Source organism: Schistocerca americana, chromosome X (genome assembly GCF_021461395.2).
Source record: "Schistocerca americana isolate TAMUIC-IGC-003095 chromosome X, iqSchAmer2.1, whole genome shotgun sequence".
In the NCBI taxonomy this organism is placed as follows: domain Eukaryota; kingdom Metazoa; phylum Arthropoda; class Insecta; order Orthoptera; family Acrididae; genus Schistocerca; species Schistocerca americana.
Genome location: NC_060130.1, coordinates 893,213,696 through 893,235,320, shown reverse-complemented (window position 1 = coordinate 893,235,320; position 21,625 = coordinate 893,213,696). Strand labels below are relative to the sequence as shown.

The 21,625-nt window shown below is 39.3% G+C and overlaps 1 protein-coding gene across 10 annotated transcripts in view; it reads left to right on the top strand.

Annotated features, from left to right (window-relative positions):
* Nucleotides 1-21,625, top strand: part of LOC124555062 (battenin) — a 244,701-nt gene that overhangs the window by 140,907 nt on the left and 82,169 nt on the right. For 2 of the 10 annotated variants that reach the window (XM_047128848.1, XM_047128844.1), the window contains exons 3-5: nt 331-456; nt 13,638-13,746; nt 18,707-18,719. The exons of 1 other annotated variant lie outside the window; for it this stretch is intronic. Coding sequence is in view for 3 of the 9 variants with exons in the window: in XM_047128840.1 (XP_046984796.1) it covers nt 432-477 (46 nt within the window). In the remaining 6 variants the exon portion in view is untranslated. Of the gene's footprint in view, nt 1-330; nt 478-2,551; nt 2,627-13,637; nt 13,747-18,706; nt 18,720-21,625 lie in introns of those variants that run through there. 7 more of the 10 variants (XM_047128845.1, XM_047128843.1, XM_047128842.1 and 4 more) reach the window with 4 other exon arrangements.

Genomic DNA, 21,625 nt, shown 5'->3' with positions numbered 1-21,625 from the left:
AAGAACTCGTTACATAATTTGTGAGTGAATTCTCCTGTTTATTGCTACTGTGTATGCTTTTCCCAAAGTTCATTCTGAGCTGTACATAGCTTGGATGCTAACAATACTTAACAAAATAACTGCTCCTTGTTTCATATTATGTGCATATAGTTTCATCCTTGCTGTACGTGAAGCAAGAGGAAGTTTGAAATATCTACCTAATACAGTATGCTATATTGTGTCGTTTTCTAATGTATGTCGTGCGCTTGTTGTTATATACTTTAATTTCGGATGAGAGGGTTCTTTTTCTGTTGTCTGACTTTTTGTTGCTTTGCTTTGAAATGTTTACAGTAACCTTCTTTCCGTCTCTAACAATCGAGATCTGAATTCTGCAGTTCGGTACCGTTGCATCAAAGTTGGTGTAAAATTTGGAACTGTTGTGAATATTTATCATGACAAAAGAGGAAACTGCAGAAAGTAAGTCACTGCCTTACAAAGGTATGAGAGAAGATGTATTGCATGCCAGGTTACCGCATGTATTTGAGTGTTTGTTTTCTTCCCAAAAATTGAAGCACAATAAAATGTAGCATATTTTTAAATACTAAGCACATTTTATTGAATTTAATAGTACACATTGTGCTTATTATACAATATTTTAAATGATGCAAATAGATTTTGTTAGCCCAAGATACATATGTATTTCTCTAGTAATTAAGGATCACTGTTGTACACAATGTGAAATATGTTTTCCATTTATTTTTAGTTTTGTTGGGCAAATCAGTCACAGTAAGGAAGAAATAATTCATTAGAGTAGAGCATGCTTGGTGTTTTTGTGAATCAAACATTTGTTGTAAATTCTGCTTCTTCATTCTGTTTTTTGTCTGAAATTCAGCTTTAGTGTTTGCTATATGTAACTTTTTTAATAAGCTAAAACATTTATGCAAATATTTTGTTATTAAATGCTGCCACTGTGGTAGGTATCTAAAGTTATTGGCTCATTTTCTTTACAGGATTGTGTATTTAATTGTTTATAACTTAATTTAATACTTACAAAGTGTAGGGTATTGATGACTTGAAAATGGTAAAGGGGTAGTTGCAGCTGTAACAGAATTTATGTTTCATTTGTAAATTTGGCTAAAATGCTGTGATCTGATAGTGTGTGTAATATACAGCTTAATGTGTTATGAGGTGATTGTACTAACTTTTTTGTGGAATGGAGACTTTCTTTCTGGGTACCACTAATGATGCTTTTTTCTGGTAGCAGTGCATTAGAGGCTTTGTTTTTTGTTCATTAAAACTTGCTTCTGAGATTTTCTTTGTAGGTACCACGAAATATGCTTTTTTTCTGGTAGCAGTGCATTAGAGGCTTTGTTTTTTGCTAATTAAAACTTGCCTCTGAGATTTGCTTCCTTGGTACTACGAAATATGCTTTCTTTCTGGGTACCACGAAATATGCTTTTTTTCTGGTTGCAGTGCATTAGAGGCTTTGTGCCTTGCTCATTAAAACATCCTTCTGGTTATTGTTTGTGACATAGTGTTATCCCCCCCCCCCCCTTTCTCTCTCTCTCTCTCTCTCTTCTCAGTTTTTTTAATCATTCTGTTTTGTCTAGTCACTGCTGTTGTTGTAATATGTTTCGTGAATGTTGATTCACCCTAAATATACCTGCAAGTATTCATTAAATGCTTCTATATACCTGTTGCTGGATAGAAGGAAACAAGTGCCCACATTAGTTTCACTGTTTAAAAAACCTGTTTTATTTACACTATGGAAGGCAGCATACAGTGTGCAGTGGAGGTTTTCTCGTACCAGAAAAAAAAAGAAAAAGAAAAAAATAGTAATATATACATCTCTATTTAAGAAGAATCCTCAAGTATTTAAGATAAAATTTTTATGTGATTATATTTCTTGTGTTTCCGTTTTTGCATGTCTGCAGAGCACATGAGTAATATTTTCACACCAACCACAAGTAAATCACTTATGGATTTTTTAAAAAAGGCTTTAGTCTTATTCTTCTTATTACTCATTCTGTATTGTGAAGGACACCACAAACTAGAATACTGGTGAATAAACCACAAAAATTATCTTAGCCATCTCTTTCATAAATAGGCTGCACTTTCCTGAATTCCAGTTATATGTTGCATTTAATGATCACTCTGATTATTTGGCCATTATAGCATGTTATTTGCTGGTAATATATTTAATTTGTCCTTGCAATAATTTCATACTTGACTTCTTTAGGTGATATATACACACATTTTGTATCAACCTCTAGCCACAGTATCATGATTTAATTCATTACAGGTCCTCCAGAATTCAATTTTTGTTGGGTACTCTTTCTCAATAAATTTATTTAATTACTACCAGAGTTGTATAATAAATTATTTGTGTTCAATGTGACTAGCAGCACTCCCATTACTTTTTAGTGATGCATTCTTAATGTTTAGTCTTTAGCATTTAAAGAGACATAGACACCATCATTCAATAAATCTTCAATTCAGTCACATATCTGGCCACAAGTTTTCACATAAAATATTTCAGGTATTTAATATCAGTATAAAATTGTTTCTACAGATATTCAAAATCCAAGCTGTGTGACATCTAGCTGATGCCGTGTAGCTTCCGTCTCCTGAGGCATGTACCAATGAAGTAAGGTTTCCTGTTAACATCATTTTCAGAAGTTGTGCTGATTTTAACAAGAAGTTTTAACTTTACAAAAAATTATTTTATCTGAGTACAGCACACATTCCATTCCATATTTTGAATAGTCATTTAGCTCTTGTTGTGCGTTTGTCTTGTGTGGCTTTATAACACTGGGAGTGATGTTTGTTCTCTTCATCATTTGAAGTACCCCACTGTTTCAGTGATCTGTGTAACGTAACAAGGAAGATAATTATCATTTAAATCACATATTCAGTAAAATGTAGCAGGAAAATATGTCAAATTGTAGTCTCCTTTTTCGCAGTTGTTCTTAACTATTGTGACGTATAATTTTCAGTAAATTTGCATCATAACCAGATTTGTTACATGCAGCCTTGTAAGGAAGACAAGTCAGCCAATTTCACTTCAACCTAGAGGTAGTGAAAAGGGTAAAATGGAGAAGGTTTCATATTTAGAAATATTACCTATGAAAAATTGAAGCGAAACTGGTTTGTCTCCTGCATGTAAGAGACACGCTAGAAACTAACATGTCTCTTGAAAGCACATCTTATCATTTTTGGAGACAAAACATGTAAGGTAACTATTCACCATATAACTGCTGTATTGAGCGATTGACAGCTACATACACAAGATTTAAATTGTAGCTAAGCTTTTGGATGATGTTCTTCCTCAGAGCTTGAATGATTAACAAAACACACACATACACATGCAGGGCAACATTTTTATAGCATTGCATCCTGACTTGGGTGGTGGGTTCCGATTGGCAGAAAGGGTGAAAGGAACAAGAAAAGTGGGGGGCAGTGATGGAGGGAAGGCTGAGAGCTGGGAGGGAGAACCAAATGGTGAGTGGGATAGGAATGTGACATTGGCAAGTTCGCCCTGATGCCAACAGGGAAAATTGTTTTGTGCACATGATGAAGTGGAGGAATGGGTTGAGAGGAGGTAGAACAGAGGAAAAGGTAGACTACAGAGGGAATAGTATCCGTGTAGATTAATAGAGTGCTTGGGGGGGGGGGGGCTGTGGGGGGTGGCATGAGGACAGTGTTGGAAGTGGACGTGGGACAGGAGCTAGTGAAGATTGATGCTGGGAGGATTGTGAGGTCAGAGCATGTGACTGAGCGATGTGATGATTGGTTAGCCCACTGGATCCCCATTTGGGAGGGTGATGTTTCAAACCCATGTTTGACCATCTAGGTTCAGGTTTTCCATTTCCCAAAATTGCTAGAGGCAAATGATAGAATTGCTCTTTCGAAAAGGCACAACTGATTTCCTTCCCCATCCTTGAACCAGTTGGAGCTTGTGCTCCATTTCTAATGACGTCAATGTCGATTGGACGGTAAACCCTTATCTTTCTTTTTTCCTTCCTTCTTTCCTTCCTTCCGCGAAGGACGTGATGTAAGAACAGTTTCCATCTTCACTACAGCTGGTTTGTGGATGGGAGGGATAAAGGATCCAGATGGCAAATGTTATGAAGTAGTCACTGAAGTTGTCGGACTTGCAATTTAGTTGGGAAGGGATTGAGAATAGGCATAATGTATGAATGAACCAATGTGTCACCCTCCTGGACATTGACATTCACCTCTCCAGTGATTCCATAAAAATTACTACCACATAAAGTGCACCAACCAGCAACAGCATCTCCAGTTTATTGAACACCTTTCGTCATGCCAGGTAATCAGGAATATCCTTCCAATTTTTACAAAGTGGCATTTCAGTGTGCACATAATCTACAAAAACTCTGTTCTATCCTTATGCTATGCCTATTCCCAACCCTTTGCCACTGTGGAAGACCTAGGCGCAAGACTGTCATATGGAACAAACCAGCACCTCCTATTGCAGTCCCGTCACAGGCATACCCTACCCTACCCTACCCTACCTTACCCTACCCTCCAGAGGAAGGGCAGTCTTTGAAAGCAGCCATGTCATATACCAACTCTGCTATAACATTTACCTAACCTTTTATGTAAGCATGACAACTACCAACAATGTGTCCACCTGAATGAATGGCCATAACGTAACTGTGACCAAAAGCAAAGTTTACCTCTAATGTCAAAACACATCACTGAAAACAATGTACATGGCTTCAATGGCTGCTGCATAACACATGCCACTTGGATCCTCTCATCTCCCCCCCCCCTCCTCCCCCTAATAGCAGCTTCTCTTATTATATAGATTAGATGAGAACTGTCCTCGTAACACATCCTTGGATCCTTCCAATACACCAGGCCTCAATCTCGACTAAACTCTTTACTACAATCATCTCCACTGGTCTCCTAGCATTCTTTCTTCTCCTCATCCTCATCCTGCTCCTCCCCCTCCTCCTCCATTTCCTCTCCCCACCTACCCTCCTCCACTTGCCACACAACACACTTTACCACTATGATGTGTGTCATATGAAACTTCCCCTGATAGCTTAATGCTGAACTCGCCAATATTCCTATTTCTCCTATCCCATTTCCTTGTTGCCTGTCCTTTCTATTTATTGGCCTCCCTTCTCTTCAGTCCTTCCTTTCCCCTCTACCATACTTGGTGTTCCTCTCACTCATTCCATCTTAACATGTGTGTGTGTGTGTGTGTGTGTGTGTGTGTGTGTGTGTGTGTGTGTGTGTGTGTGTGTGTGTTGTTAGTCAGTGTTGCAGGATGATGTCCAAAAACTTATAAACAATTTCAGTTTTGTTTATATGCATTTCGATCACTCACAGCCTTAGTGGTACTGTCTGGCAAAAAAGTGAAGCACCCAGGAGACATGGTCAGATGTCAGTGTAACTGTGTACACGTACAAACCGTCAGCAGGTATGTAAATAATTAGAGTTACCATTTCCCTGTGATAGGTAGAACAGCCACCAGAGTACATTAGTGTTGTTAATCTTTAGTGTGTCATCAGATGTTGAGTGATAAGTATGAAGGACACAGAGATGCCTCATATAAGGCAGCATTATCAGCACTTGACAGATTTTGAAAGAGGCTTCATTGTGTGTTTCCATTTGACAGGTTGGTCGCATTGTGCAGTAGCAGATTTGTGGGGCACTCGGTTATGACTGTGGTCTGGTGTTGGACTGTGTGGGAACACAAGGCCAGGCATACTCATGTGGCTTTAGGTCATAGGTGATAGAGACTGAGGGAACATAATGGTGAATCACAGACATCCTCTGTCCACATGTGTTATCTCTCATGTGACTGCGTCATGGATCCGTTTTCAACAGGACAATGCCCATCCAAACATGGCACGTGTCTTCATGAACTGTGTGCAAGATGTTGAGGTACTCGTGTGGCCAGCAAGATCCCCAGATCCATCCCTGATAGACCAGCTCAGACATTAACTGTGTCCCAGTGCCGGCATCCAGGACACCAAGGACCAGTTACAACAGTTGTGTGCCAGCTTGCCTCGGGAGAGGCTACAATGGCCTCATAACACCCTTCCCAACTGAATCAGTGCATGCGTCTAGGCCAGATGGGTTGCACCATCATTCTGACAAGTTGGCTCTTATTGCCACTTTCTTTGTTACTTTGTCTCAGTATTGTAATCACTGAAATTATATCACATACCATCTAAACCTGTAAAGTTTCATTTCATTTCCTCATGCCCATCCAGGTACTTCACTTTGTTTGTCAGGCAGTGTATATGGTATGTGGTCATCTTTATTCCTTCTGTTCTTTGTGTTCCACACATGACTTTCCAGTATTGGGGAAACATGAGTTGCACTTTAGATTAGCTTTTTCTTCAACTTCATTGTGTAGAAACAATCCCATAATTATTTTCACTAAAGAATTTGGTTTGTGATAAAGTCTGGTTGTTGTTCATAGTGATGAACAAATTCTTTAGAAATGAAGAGGATTTTAGTTTTGGCTTAATTTTTTTAATGTTGTTGTTGTTGTTGTTGTTGTTGTTGTTGTGGTCTTCAGTCCTGAAATTGGTTTGATGCAGCTCTCCATGCTACTTTATCCTGTGCAAGCTCCTTCATCTCCCAGTAACTACTGCAACCTACATCTTTCTGAATCTGCTTAGTGTATTCATCTCTTGGTCTCCCTCTACAATTTTTACCCTCCACACTCTCCTCAAATACTAAATTGGTGATCCCTTGATGCCTCAGAACATGTCCTACCAACTGATCCCTTCTTCTAGTCAAGTTATGCCACAAATTCCTATTATCCCCAATTCTATTCAATACCTCCTTCATTAGTTATGTGATCTACCCATCTAATCTTCAGCGTTCTTCTGTAGCACCACATTTCAAAAGCTTCTATTCTCTTCTTGTCCAAACTATTTATCGTCCATGTTTCACTTCCATACATGGCTACACTCAGTACAAATACTTTCAGAAACGACTTCCTGACACTTAAATCTATACTCGATGTTAACAAATTTCTCTTCTTCAGAAACGCTTTCCTTGCCATTGCCAGTCTATATTTTATATCCTCTCTACTTCGACCATCATCAGTTATTTTGCTCCTCAAATAGCGAAACTCCTTTGCTACTTTAGGTGTCTCATTTCCTAATCTAGTTCCCTCAGCATCACCCAACTTAATTCAACTACATTCCATTATCCTCGTTTTGCTTTTGTTGATGTTCATCTTATATCCTCCTTTCAAAACACTGTATGTGTAGTATGGAAAATACTGTGTAAAAGTCAGTGGAATTAATTTTTGTGTACAATAAAAAGTTTTAAAACATTGTTCAACTTGGAGATTTATGTAGAAACGTTTGTAGAGTACTGTGTTCTAGTTGTACTTGAATACTGCATGTGTGAGAACCTGTTTATTACAGCTCAAAACTTAACCACTTTTCTTTTCCAGAAGCTGATAGTTCATTCTTTCTGGTATAATGAAAATTCAGCTATGTTAGTTGCCATATCCATTTTTTACCTACAGCTTTTATTGCCTGCACGTGTAACTACCAAATCCGATGTCATTTGTAATACTGCTCTCTTACCCTGTGTAGGGGCAGCAAGGACTTGGTAGTTGGTTATGCAGCTTTTCTTACATTCATTGAGACATTTTTATTTCTTAAGACAAGAGACTATTTTCTAATGTTCACTGGTATGGCTTGTAGCAGTGAAAATCTGAGAATGTGATGAAGGAAATTGGTTATTCTATCCAGTTGCTAAGTGTGAGTCTCATTCCACATAAAGTATGATCAGTGTACAAGTGCCAGAATTATTTTGCGTATCATCAAAATACAGTTTGCATACTGTGGGATCTTATGGTTTGCAGATGTCCGTAGGTGATTAGTTCCACTTGTGAAATTGAATGCAGGATCTCTTATGTATACGTACATATTCCAAAAAGAATGCAACCTCTCTCTTCAGTTCCATGTAACTGTCACGTCCTATCTTCTTTTTGATGTATTCCAAATACTTCATCGTAGGCCACCCTGTTCCTTTAATTTGCAGCACTTTCCCTTCAAGAATATTAATGATGAAAGTGTTGTGTCTAATGATGTGTACAATAAATTTTATTTTTGTCATTTCCAGTTCCTTCTTCTTTGTTGACTTCTCTTGAGGCTTCCAAGTTGGTTTTTCTTTCAGTCCAACTGGTCTCTGTCATTTTCCACCATATCCACATTTCAGCAGTTTCAAGTTGATTCTTTTCCAGTTTACCCAGAGTCCAACTGTCACTTTCATATAGCAGTGTACTCCATACAAATGATTTTGCAAAGTATTTTCTGGCATCTATATTCATATCTGTGTTGTTTAAAATGTTTTTCTTATCCATAAATGCTGCTTTACCAATGCCATCCTTCTCTTCACTTCCATTAAGCATCTGTTGTCCTCTGAAATTATACTACAGAGATAATAAAATTGTTACACTTGCTCATTACTTACATCATCATTTTTGTATTGGTTTTCACACCTTACATATTTTTTCATACTACCATTACTGTTGTTTTCTATTTGTTCACTTTAAATTTCCTTTGTTTGAGAGTGTCTGATAGGACTTGCAATATTGTATTCCTTCTGAGCAAATTTTTGGGAGTTATGTAAGTTTGGTGCAGATTAATTACCCAGCTTCATAAATTTAGCAGTGACATACTGGTGCCACCGTAAGCAATGACAGAAAAGGTAATTGTTACTCCCTGTCTAAAACTTGTCCAGCAAATGCATTTTCCTATAGATTGTGAAAATGTATTTGTTTCATGCTGAGTGAATTGTATCTTCCTGTGAATGTCTATGCAAAGTATGAGATTCCTTGCTGGCTGTATATTACATACTTAAAATACCTATTTTTCTGCAAGTAATGTTCATAACAAAAAATCATAAGTAGTATTAGAACTTTGTTGAAGTATAAGTAGAGGGTTTAATGTACTGTATTGTATTTCCCACCTTGTGTAATGACGGTGTTAGTTAACACAGCCTTATACCTGTTTTCATAGATATGTGTAGTATTGAAGGTGAAGATTTTTTTCATTCGGAATGTATTTGGAGACATTTAGGATTTAGGAGCTAGCTGTGGTTTTTCTTATATGGTAGTTGATGTTTGCTATTGAGATGAGTGTAGCTGCTTTTTGTCCCCACTATCACAGTTCAGTATTAATCTAATCTCTGTTCCTTGAGTCTAGGAATGAAATTGTCAAACAGTGTGGATTTGAGTCCATGCTACTAGGTTTGGGTGAAAGTCAACACTGATGGTTGCACTTGACTGGAAATTGATAACTGATGTTTGAAGTCCAGCAAGACAGTGAGGGGATGGTTGAAGACGAGGTCTAGCAAGTCTTGAGCTCGTGGATGGCAGAAATGAGGTCCAGTGAGGAGTAAGTTCAGAGATGGCAGAGACGAGGTCCAGCGAGACTTAAGCTAAAGGACTGCTGAAATGAGGTCCAGCAGGCAGAGATGAGTTCCAGTGAAGTATGAGCTTGAGGGTGACAGAGAAGAGGTCCAGTGAAGCATGAGTTTGAGGGTGACAAAGATGAGGACCAGTGAAGCATGAGCTTGAGGGTAGCAGAGTTGAGGTCCAGCGAAGCATGAGCTTGAGGGTTACAGAGACAAGGTCCAGCCAGGCATGAGCTTGAAGATGGCAAAGATGTGGTCTAGTGTGGCGTGAGCTCAGTTGAAGCAAAGTCCAGTGAGGCAAGGGCTTGAGTGCGAACTCCGATTGACGGGCTGCTGAGCACAGCTGACACCCAGATTGTGCACTGGTTGAAGAGCAGCCAGGCAGCATCATAATTACCCTTCTGGCACAAAGATATTGAGGCAGCATTCAGCGGATGTGTGATTTTGTGGAAGATAAGTGTTGCTCACAATTGAAGCGCTGCTTACTGCTGTTGGTGAGGCTGACTACACATGGTATTATGACAGCTTCTGGACATTTGATTGTGACAAACCCAACATGTTTGTGTAACTGACAGACTGTTTCTGTTGATCTGCAGAGTGCCACATAGCTAGCAGACCTGTATGGTTGGTGACATGTCACTCTTGGCAGCCTGGGCATATAATATCCCTACCAGCATAAGGAAGAGGTGGCAGAGCCATCTTGCAGACAAAGTGGCAGCCTAGCCGTAGGGAGGAGACGCCTTCAGGATTGGGGAAGTGATACCTGGTATGGTAGCTCATGACACCAAAGGCTGGAACCCAGGGAACGATGGCTGGAGGTAGGTGGTGTGGAGGCAGCTGCAACAGTGGAGGCTTTGCCTGGATGACAACTGGGAGGGTGAATACAAAAAAAAGGAAAAAGGTGGGTAGTGTCGTCGGCTAGGAAAGGTGATCTGGCCGCTGGAGACAGTTACAGAAGTGAACCCGACGTGGTCAGGTTTTGTGCTGAAATTTGTAGGAGTGCATAGCCAAAAGCCTAAGGATGCTCAGCTGGTGGCCTGTGTGGGGCATCCTGAGGAGGTGAGGCATCCCGGACAGCCAACATGGCAGGGACACTGCAGTGTGTATTGTGATTTTGCCCTGCTGGGAAGAGAGCAAGAGTATGAGATGCGTGGCCATTCTGGGAAGAAGGGCAGTGGGATAGGAGAAGAAGGATGTGAGAAATTGTAGGATGGTGCTTAAGAGACCAGACAAGGCCTTATTGTCAACAGACAGTGCCTGAGATGGAAAATTTGTGAAAGCTGGACCAAACACGTGGGTACCACAGCATGGAGTGGCGGGGGCAGCTTTGGCAGATTGTCGGCAGTCAAAGGGAGGCAGGGGCTCAACCAGTGGTGGATGCCCAAGATGCAGCAGTGCTGATGAGCCAGTGAAGTTATGGTGGGGTTTTGCTGGCCAATGGGAGGAAGGACTCAATCAATGGCAGCTGCAAGGAATGTGACAGTCAAATGCTGGGTGGAACCATGGAGCAGAAGAGCTGTCCGAAGTTCGCCGAGGATGCTGGAGAGCTGGCAAACACTGCCAAAAACTTGATGTCTGTATTATCAGGGTTGTGAGGTCCCTGAAAGCACCTCATGGAGGGAGGCCAGGAGTACCGAACATGTCACACTTGGACAGTGCAAAACTCTTAACCAGAAGGGAAGGGACCAGATGAGTGGCAGAGGTGTTGGAGATGTTGGCAGAGCCTTAGCAATGGATGAGAAAGAAGGTGCTGACAGGGACAGCATGGAAGAAGGCGAAAATCCTTGGGGGACCTACGTGAAGAGGTGTCAGAAGGGCATCGGTAGGTGATGGGGGCAAGGGGTTCGACCAGTGCCACATGCCTGAGATGTTACGGTGCCGACAGTCTGGAGGCGAAGGTGATGGCTACAGTGGGATAGGTAACAATGGGGCCAACTGCAGAAGCAGCAGTGGCCAGTTATAGACTCGTTGAATCTCTCAAATGGCATTGGGGGGCAGCGGAGGAGAAGTGTATGGGCAGACACCTGGCCTGACACCAAATTCTATTTGAGCTATTCCTGAATTAACTGCTGTTGCTTTTCCTGGAGCTGTAACTGCTCTCACCAGCATTGCAAAAATGTTGGGTCCATGGTGGCACCAAAGTACTATGAAGAGAAAAGAGGAAACATCACACGCATTAGACCAGCTGATGTTACCACATTTGTATTTGCCATTGAGGGGAGCAACGCGCTACAATGGATGTATCCAGGTAGCCAGGAAAAATGATATGTTTATTAAGTATGATCAAACAAAATACAACTGCACAGTTCCTTGGGATGTAAGTCCCCACTACTAGGTTAGGCTGAAAGTCAGCACAGTTGTTGCACTTGAATGTTCTGGACTGGAATTTGATCACTGATGTTAGTAGTCCAGTGAGACAATGAACTTGTGGATGATTGATTGCACTGGTTTTCGATATCCACTAAGAGAGGACCCACCAAGCGGCATTTCTGGTGATTGGAAAACCTGGAGAATGCTTAACCGCATCAGAATTGGGGTGGCTCCTGTGAAATCTAATCTGATCAAATGGGGTTTGTTGGACGAAAATGACGACAAATGCGACTGCAGCACTCGACAGGACATGGAACATCTCCTACAATGCCCTGCCTGCCCCCACAGATGCACCCTTGACAATCTATGGCTGCCTAAAGAAGAAGCATTGGACATTGCCCAATACTGGGCAAACAAATTGTAGCTTCCAGACACAAAAAAGTAAAGTAAAGTAAGTGTGGATGATTGGAGATGAGGTCCAGCCTGATGTGAGATTAGGTGGTGGAGAGACGGTCCAGCCCCTCAGCGATGGCTGAGAGAAGGTTCAGCAAGGTGTGAGCTCAAGGAAGGTTGAAGTGAAGTCCAGTGAGGCAAGGGCTTGAGTGTGAACTCCAATTAATGGGCAGCTAAGTGCAGCTGTCATTAGCCCAGAGTGCGCACTGGGTGTAGAGAGGCCTAAATATCCACCTGGCACAAGGATACTGGTTTGGCATTCAGCGGGCAAAGGGAAGTGGTGCCAGTGATTGCCCCTATCTATACAGCTATGGGACATTCTGTCACCACACTGTACTGTGGTAGGTCCTGGAGGTTTGGTTGAAAACAACCAGGCATGTTTGTGGCGACCCCAGAGTCTTTCTCTTGATCTCCAGAGGGCTGCATAGCTAGCAGACCTGAGCTGCAGCAGTCCGTGGTACACACATATTTGGTTGGTGGTGGCTCGCAGGCAGCAGCACGGGTATACAATAATTGTATTATGAATGCCTGAGATTTAATTAGTGATCAATTATATTTTTTTAAAGAAGAGTTCCTTTGTCATTATAGAAAGGAGCACCAAACATGTCACACTTGGACAATGCGAAACCCTTAACCAGAAGGGAAGGGACCAGAAGAGTGGCAGAGACATTTCCTAATGGGATTATTTGGAAATATATAGTAAAGGTCAGATGGAATACCTGCCAATATTTTCTTTCAAGAGGTACAACTCCTACTACAGCTGATTCTTAACACACATAAGAAATAAAACTTCAAGCTTTAGAAGTAACATATTTCTTTGTCAAGGTAAGAAAAAGGGAAAAATTTAGGGAAGGTAGGAGACAAAGACAAGGTGACTCAAAACTTGGGTCCCACTTAATACGGGTTCCGAGTTACATGCCTTCACATTCCAAGTTCCCTTGACTATTTTCTCATTTCTCACCTCTAAGAAGGAAACTGGAGCTTCAGAAGCTATACATGTTCTTGTATCAGCTGTATTGGAAGTTGTTCCTCCTGAAGGTAAGTAGTTTGTGTCTCATATATCTCTTTGTCTTAAATGCAGTATCACAATTTTTACTACAGAATGAGTCAGAAAATTTTCCAGTGAACCTTCTGTTTTGCCACAAAAGTACTAAGTTCTTAAAATATGGGAGAATATCTAAGTCAAGCTGCCCAGATGATTAAATTATCTCCTTAAATTAGTGTTTGATCTTACAAAAGAATGTTCCCCTTAATATTTGATGAAAGAGTTCAACCAACTATGACTGAAATTAGCTATGTAATGTCTGAAGAAGTTGTCATTTGATTGTGTAATTACACTTTCCCTTACACTTGCAGTTTACAGTGGAGGATGTTGTTTCTTGCAAAATATGGTTCATTGTAGCTTAAAATGCAAACATTTTGTATTACTGTTGAATATCAGTGTACTTATTCTGAAAATTATTTGGCAGGTTGAGACTTTGGGCTAGTCATTGAGGCATACTTGGATTGTACAGTTGGCACTGCAGTGCCACCATAAAGATTCAGCCTGTTATATATCCACAACAGCATAAGCATGTAGTAAGATTAATACATGTTCATTGTTTTTCATTACCTGGCTTTTTAAGTAGCATTTGTTATATATATTTCAAAAGCAGTATCGTTTTATGCATGAAATGATGTCTGTGATGAAAAATTTTCTCTTCATAGTATGGGTATCAATATTAGAAAATGCAAACATATAATTTTTAGTGTGAAGCCAACTGTTCATAATGTCACAGCTATGCTAAGTAAGACTTCATTTAAAACTGCTTAATGTTGTTTGCAGTAAGGTGATTTTCCACTGATTACTCTGAAAAATAGACCATATATTCTAGAATGAAATTTTCACTCTACAGCAGAGTGTGCGCTGATATGAAACTTCCTGGCAGATTAAAACTGTGTGCCGGACCGAGGCTTGAACTCGGGACCTTTGCCTTTCGCGGGCAAGTGCTCTACCAAAGGTCCCGAGTTCAAGTCTCAGTCCGGCACACAGTTTTAATTTGCCAGAAAGTTTCAGACCATATATTGGTATCAAGGAGCTGGGCCTCAACCATGACCATTACCCAGAAGGAGCAAAAATGAGGCAGAAACTTGCTATGGCTGCCAAAGGAAATAGTACCAGAGGAAAGAAATGGAACATAGAATGACAGAAAGATAGGGCTATTGTTCAGGAGTACCAGAACAGATTGAGACAGGAGTTGCAGACAAGAGATTGTGGAGACCATATAGAAAAAGAATAAAACTTTTTAATATTTTGACAACAACACATGAAATACTAAGTGGAAAAAGGAAACTCAGAAATGAAAAGTGGTATGATTATGAATGTAGATAGGTAGTTGAATAGAAAAAGCAAGGAAGACTGAAATGCTTACAACAAAAAACAAGATCAAATCTGGCATTATATAATGAAAAAAGAATAGAAGCATCAAGAGTATGTAGGAGGGGAGAAAAAGAGAAATCATTAAGAGAAATATAGAGTAGATTGAAGAGCACTACCAAAGGAATAAAAGCATTAATGCATTGTGACACAGGAATGAAAGCAGAAACTGTCAAAGAAAATTAAAGAACAAACTCAAGAATACAGACTGAAAATAACAGCATGCAAGGGTAATGTGGGAAATCTGCTGACAAATAAACAAGATGTTGTGGATAGATGGAGATTCAAGGGAATTTTGGAGGACACTTCTAATAGGACAGTTGACATTAGAGGATGTATGGAAGGCATTGCACTGTCCCAAAAAATACGAAGCACCAGGAACTACTGAAATAGAGGCAAAACCGTTAAAAAAAGGGGGGGGGACTAGACTCCATACATGATCCACAGATTTATTAAGTTGATATGGAATCATGAAAGAATTCCAGAAGAGTGGACCTTAGATGTAATGCAGCCAATACATAAAAAAGAGACAAGAATTGTTCGAATTACTGAAGAATTATTCTGCTGAATGTAATCTATAGAATTCACTCTAGTGTTACTTACAGCAGGCTAGCTCTATATGCAGAAGAGATTCCATGAGGATATCAGTGTGGATTTTGGCATAACAGGTTAACAGCAGATCAAATGTTTGTGCTGTGGCAAATATAGGAAAAGACAGATGAGTATAATAATGAGCTTCATAACCTATATGTAGATTTCAAGCAGGCTTTTGATAGTCTTGAGAGGGCAGAAATGATAAATGATTTGTAACTGCTTGGTATACCATCTAAGTATATTTTTGTGAATTTTATCCATAATGGAGGCAGTTGAACTCTGTGACTGTTCCTTTATAGGTTGTAGAATAATAAACACTACCAGTCACAATGGAAGGTGATTTTACTTAACACATGGCTGGTTTTGGGCTTGAGCCCGTCTTCAGTTCATTTACATGTTTCCACGTTCAGCGTTGGAGTTCAGTATAGCTGGAGTATCCATATCATTTCCACATTACATTCATCACATTTTTTACAAACATTCTTTGATTTTTGACACGTTAACTGTATATTAATCACTATAGCAACTATTATAACTTATATATTATGTCTTTGATACAATATTGACACTTAAGATGTTAGTAACTTCAGAAGCACATACCAACTGGAAGAAAACAGAGAGGAAGGCCATGAAAGTGGTAGACAGATGATGTGGAATAATATATAAAATCTCTCAAAGTCAGAGGATGGCAAAGAACTGCACTGAAGAGGGCGTAATGGAGGAAATATATTGAAGAGATGAAGACCCATACATGGTTGTATGCTATGAGAAGAAGAAGAAGACTTTGAAAAATTAACCAATCTACTCATCATGAAGTCTAGTGGGCATCATGGATTGCAGCATGGGCATTCAGTTTTCCAGAGTCTTTGAAAGCATGAACTTGTGGTAATGTTTTTGAATTAAAAGAAGGTCTGTCCTTTAATATGCCACATATAGTGACTTGTATGTTTTGAAGACCTTCAGAAAATGCCATTAATGCAGAAAAATCTAGAGCATGACAAACCCATGACTACATAATAACACTAGTGAAATCATTCTTTTAGGGATGGAATTACTTTTTCTGGAAAACAGCAAGACTCAGTAGATATACAAATCCTGCACTGATCGGCTTGCTTATTATGCTATCACTGTGTAATATTGATACATCTACTTTCATAGGCTGAAAATAAAAATGCACTACATTGTTTTAAATATATGATGGATATTGTATTCAGCAATACAGTCATACCTAAATTAAAGGTATGTTTATTGATCTTGTTTTTACTTTTAATTTCCTTTCATATGAACAGAAAAGAAGTGCTTTCAGCTGTAGATTATAATGTAGGAACTTCTGGCTTGGAAAAAAGCATTTGTCTTTCAAGTAATAGTTTAAAAAAATTACTTTACAATTGCATTTTGATTGTGGTAATACGAAAAAGTTTGCATCATTTTATATGAGCATGCAGTTGAATATTTGTTCCATAGTGAATGGGAAATTTTTTGTTCCAAAATTTAGTCTTACAAGCTACATCTTAGTTGTGAATAAAACAGTGATCTGGAAAGTGTAGAATGAATTTCTTTTGTTTCCATCTATGATCAACAAAACTTTTGGTCCTTTCACTAGTGGTTTCAGTCAACAGTGACGATCTTCAAATCTGCAGCAAAAGCATGGGAAAAACAAATAGTGGAAAGTCTACATCTTAAAATAATAAAATATTCCATAATGAAAAGCAGTACTTTTATGCACATGGAAAACATGAACATTAAAATATGACAAGACATACATATTTTAAAAGTACTATTGTGACATTTCTGGTTTTGGAGCCATAAGATTCCATCCCAAGATTCACTTCATAGTTTGGCTGAGACTGCATTAACTGAGGCATGGTGTAAGAAGTGGGTAGAGAGGCAGACAACAGATGCTACAGAAATGAGAAATTAACCAGGTATTAGTAGGAGGATAATCTGATTGATTACCACCACAGGAGCCAGTGCACCAAACTACTAAGATTCATTTATTAATATTTGATAAAGTATAATTCAGATTTAATTGTCTGTCAGGCTAAACACACTCTCAATAGCAGTATTTAATCCACTTTTTTAATATCTAATTTTATGACAATTTTTATCAACATTAAAATTATGATTTTCAGATGAAGCATTATGTGCCTGTTTGGCTCTGCCAAAAGTGCACTATGAAGCAAAGTGATTCGGACTGTTCAGTCAGTTGGGAACAAAGAGTTGAATGGTATGGTTCGCATTACTGGCTGCTCATTTAAGAACTTGAATGTGTGCCAAATAACATTGTATTCAAATAGCGTGATTCTTCATGCAAAGCAGAGAATTAAGAGTAACAGCGTGTGTCATTTTTGTGAAGATGTTTTCTGCAAAACGTAATGTAATAGGGTTGTAATTGATTCCAATGTAACATGTGAAATGTGAGGGTTTGTAAGCCCATCTGGGCATAATGTCTTATCAGCAGTTTGTATCTTTGTCTGCTTTGTGTGTTGTGAATAAAAAGAAAAGCTATTGACATCCCATATTTGGAACTTATCAATTGTTTAGTAGAACTGAGAGCCTTGGCCATCTCGCCAGTTATTTTACAGCCCCACTTCAAGAACAACGAACTCGTATCCTGAACACACATCTGTGCTGGGTCAAGGGCATCTACAGAAGGCTAGTGGAGTATTACAGAATCTCAGTGATCAACCTTGAAGCAACAGAACCCAACTAGTTCCCTCACACGTCCTGCAGTTCCAGTACAAATGGAAGCAGTTACATGTCATTCATGATAACCCAGAGGAGGGAAAGCAAAGGAAAAATTAGTGTGGAGAATGAGTGTTGATTTGGAAACAGACTAATATCATCACATTCAATAGTTAGCTCAGTTAACGCTTGACTTGACGGGAAATCCATACTACCCCTCATTTCGATCTTAATTGAGTATCATTTAGTATCTCTTCTCCACAAGCCACAGCTCTTTTTCTTCATTGTACGATTGTACTATGTAAGAAAGTATTACTTTCATTATGGCATATTTTGTTGTTTAAAGATGTAGACTATTCACTAATTTTATTTGGTTTTCCCACATTTTTGCTGACAATCTGAAGATGATTATCACTGACTGAAACCAGTAGTCTAAGGACCAAAAGTTTTGTGATCATAGACAGAAATACAGGAAATTTAGTCTATAAAATTTAGTGCTTTGGTGATTTTTTCAGTACTGTCCCAGTTCAAAGTGACAGCCCGTAATGTTTATAGATGTGTCTTCTTGTACATCAGCAACTTATTTATAAAAAGATGTGGAGTAAAATAGAAATCTGTCCTGAAGGAAAGACATATATGCTGAACTGGAATGTATTTTCAGTTTTTATGATTTTCAGCTGTTGTTTCATTGTAAGTGTTAGTAACAATTTCATATCCCTTGCAGGTGGTGCATCGCCAGCTGCTATGCTACCACCTTTGTTTTCTTTTTTTTTTTAATCTTTAAAAAGAAGCTTTCATGCAATTTATTGAACTTACTGATCTACATCTGCTTCTTCCTCATAGGTCTCTCTCCTAGGTAGGTGATATTTATCTTGTTTCTTTTAAAATGCTGTATAAAGCTTAATAACCAGTAAAATTTCATGTTCTTAACATTAATTTTTCTATCTTGGGCCTTTCATTATTTTTACAGTACTCTTTGTTCACCATTAAACTTTTGAAATCGACATTTTTTGCAAGTTACTTTAGAGGCTAATAATAAAATGTTATGTGTAAATAGTACACTGAGGTGACAAAAGTCATGTGATACCTCCTAATATCAAGTCGGACCTCGTTTTGCATGGTGTAGTGCAGCAGCTTGATGTGGCATGGACTCAGTAAGTCATTGGAAGTTCCCTGCAGAGATATTGAACCATGATGCCTCTATAGCCTTCCGTAATTGCGAAAGTGTTGCTGGTGCAGGATTTTGTTCATGAACTGGCCTCTTTATTATGTCCCATACAAGTTCAATGAGATTAATGTAGAGCACTCAAATTGTCTACAATTTTCTTCAAACCTTTTAGGAACAATTGTGGCCCAGTGGCATGGTGCGCTATCATCCATAAAAATTCCATCGTTGTGTGGGAACATGAAGCCAATGAATGGCTATAAATGGTTTCCAAGTAGCTGAACATAACCACTCCCAGTCAATGATAGGTTCAGTTGGACCACAGGACACATTCCATTCCATGTAAACACAGCTCACACCATTATAGACCCACCACCATCTTGCACAGTGCTTGTTGATGACCTGGGTCCATGACTCCAGGGGTGGGTCCATGACTCTGGGGGTCTGCACCATGCTCAAACCCTCCCATCTACTCTTACCAACTGAAATCAGGACTCAGCTGACCAGTCCATGATTTTACAGTCATCTAGGGTCCAATAGATGGGATCACATGCCCAGGAGAGCACTCACGTTGCTCGGTTGCAGCCATATCTCATTAACACCAGATTTCATCACACTGTCCTAATGGATATATTTGTTGTGCATCCCTCATTGATTTCTGCAGTTATTTTATCCAGTGTTGCTTGTCTGTTAGCACTGAAAACTCTACGCAAATGCCGCTGCTCTTGGTCTTTCAGTGAAGGTAGTCGGCCACTGCGTTTGCCGTAGTGAGAGATAACACCTGAAATTTGGTATTCTTGACACACTCTTGGCACTGTGGATCTTGACATATTGAATTCTCTAACGATTTCCAAAATGGAATGTCCCATGCCTCTAGCTCCAGCTACCATTCTGCCTTCCCTGTTAATTCCCATCATGTGGCCATAATCATGTTGGAAAAGTTTTCATGTGAATCAACTGAGTACAAATGACAGCTCCCACTGTTCTTTGCACCTTGTATATGTGATACTGCTAACATCTGTGTATGTACATATTGCTATCCCATGACTTTTATCACCTCAGTGTATATAATAACAGTTATTGCTCTGTGTGTGTCCCAAATGACTGACTTTACTCACAAGATATGAACATTATGCAACAGAAGACACATTTGTAGGTAAAGTTGAAGACCAAGCTCATTACTCTAAAGCATATGTAGTAAAAATTACACATTTTGTGATAATAATTGGATGCTGTCTGCATATCACTGCATTGGTCTATCAGTTTTTGCCAAGTCTTTTCAACGACAATTTTGTGCCTTTCTTATCAGTTTCATATTTGTTTCCATGGGTTGCTTAGTCAGTAATCTGATAGGCAGTGTTTACAAGACATAATGTGCAAATTTTTACATGTAATACCAACACATGAGTTTCATTGAAACACATTATGCCTGTTTTGTAGATAATCTCCAGACATGTTAAACATTTTAATGACTCAGTGTGCTGCTATTTAGTTCCATGTCTTCAATGGATTTTTACTGGATGTTTGTGAACATGTGTTCTGTATGAATGGACATCAAATTTGTGTTAATTGTGAACAATAGTGAGGCTTTTTTTGAGTCTCGTTTCACAATCCACAGAGTCTTAAACAAAAGTTTCCCCAAAACTTCCTTGATGTTCAAATATGCAGTGGATCATAAACATCATCATCTGTGGCATATAATGAGTCATGCAGGGCCCCAGGTTCATGCCAGATGATGAATACTGCAGGGTACTCAGTCTGGTATTGCTGGGTATAAGTTTGGTGAACTGTGGACTGACGAGTGTAATCAGTCCTCTATTACTGTAAACTTTCTGCATGCTTCAGCAGCCACCATGCAGCACTGTGGTGGAACATTGTGCATCATAGGGAGTGGGCATCATGGCTTAACTGCCTGGACCATGCAGATTGTGAAAAAAACCTCCATTAAAAATACCTTAACCTCAAGGTGTACTATGTGCCGATGTGTTGGTCAGCTGCTGAGGCCAAACAGTCATCAGTGAGTAACCTCTGGGTCACCTGCTGCACCTCAATTGTATAAGGCTTAATTAGGCAAGTGGAGCTGTCTGAGAGGACTTTTACTTCCAGAATCTACCAGGAAGTTTTAGGACCTTTATTTCTCTAGCTGCTCATGTGATGTCAGTGGGTCCTTTGACAGTCTTAAACTCTCAAAGTAGCTCGAGTGGACTCCAAGGAGTAGCTAACACCCACTACAAAAGAAGGCTGAGAAAGGCCAGTCCTCTTGATGGCCGGAAGGGAATTAGAAAAAAGGGTTCACTAATGAACCAAAATATATTTCATGTTGTTAAAAATAAAGAGGTGATTTTGAAAGTGTGCCCTTATCTATTTATAAAGGTTTTGAATGGCTTTCTTTTATATTCTAAAATCTGTGAAAGAAGTGTGAAACAGTGCCTTTCTAGTAGAAACTAACAAATTAAAACAGTTGGAACTTCTAAGAAAACTGGAAACTCTGGGTGAATGCAACATAGTAAATGATGTGCGCAACATTATTAACTTGAGTAAGGTAGTCACATGCTGTGGTGTGGGAAATGGATGTCTGGGAAGTAAAACAAGAATAG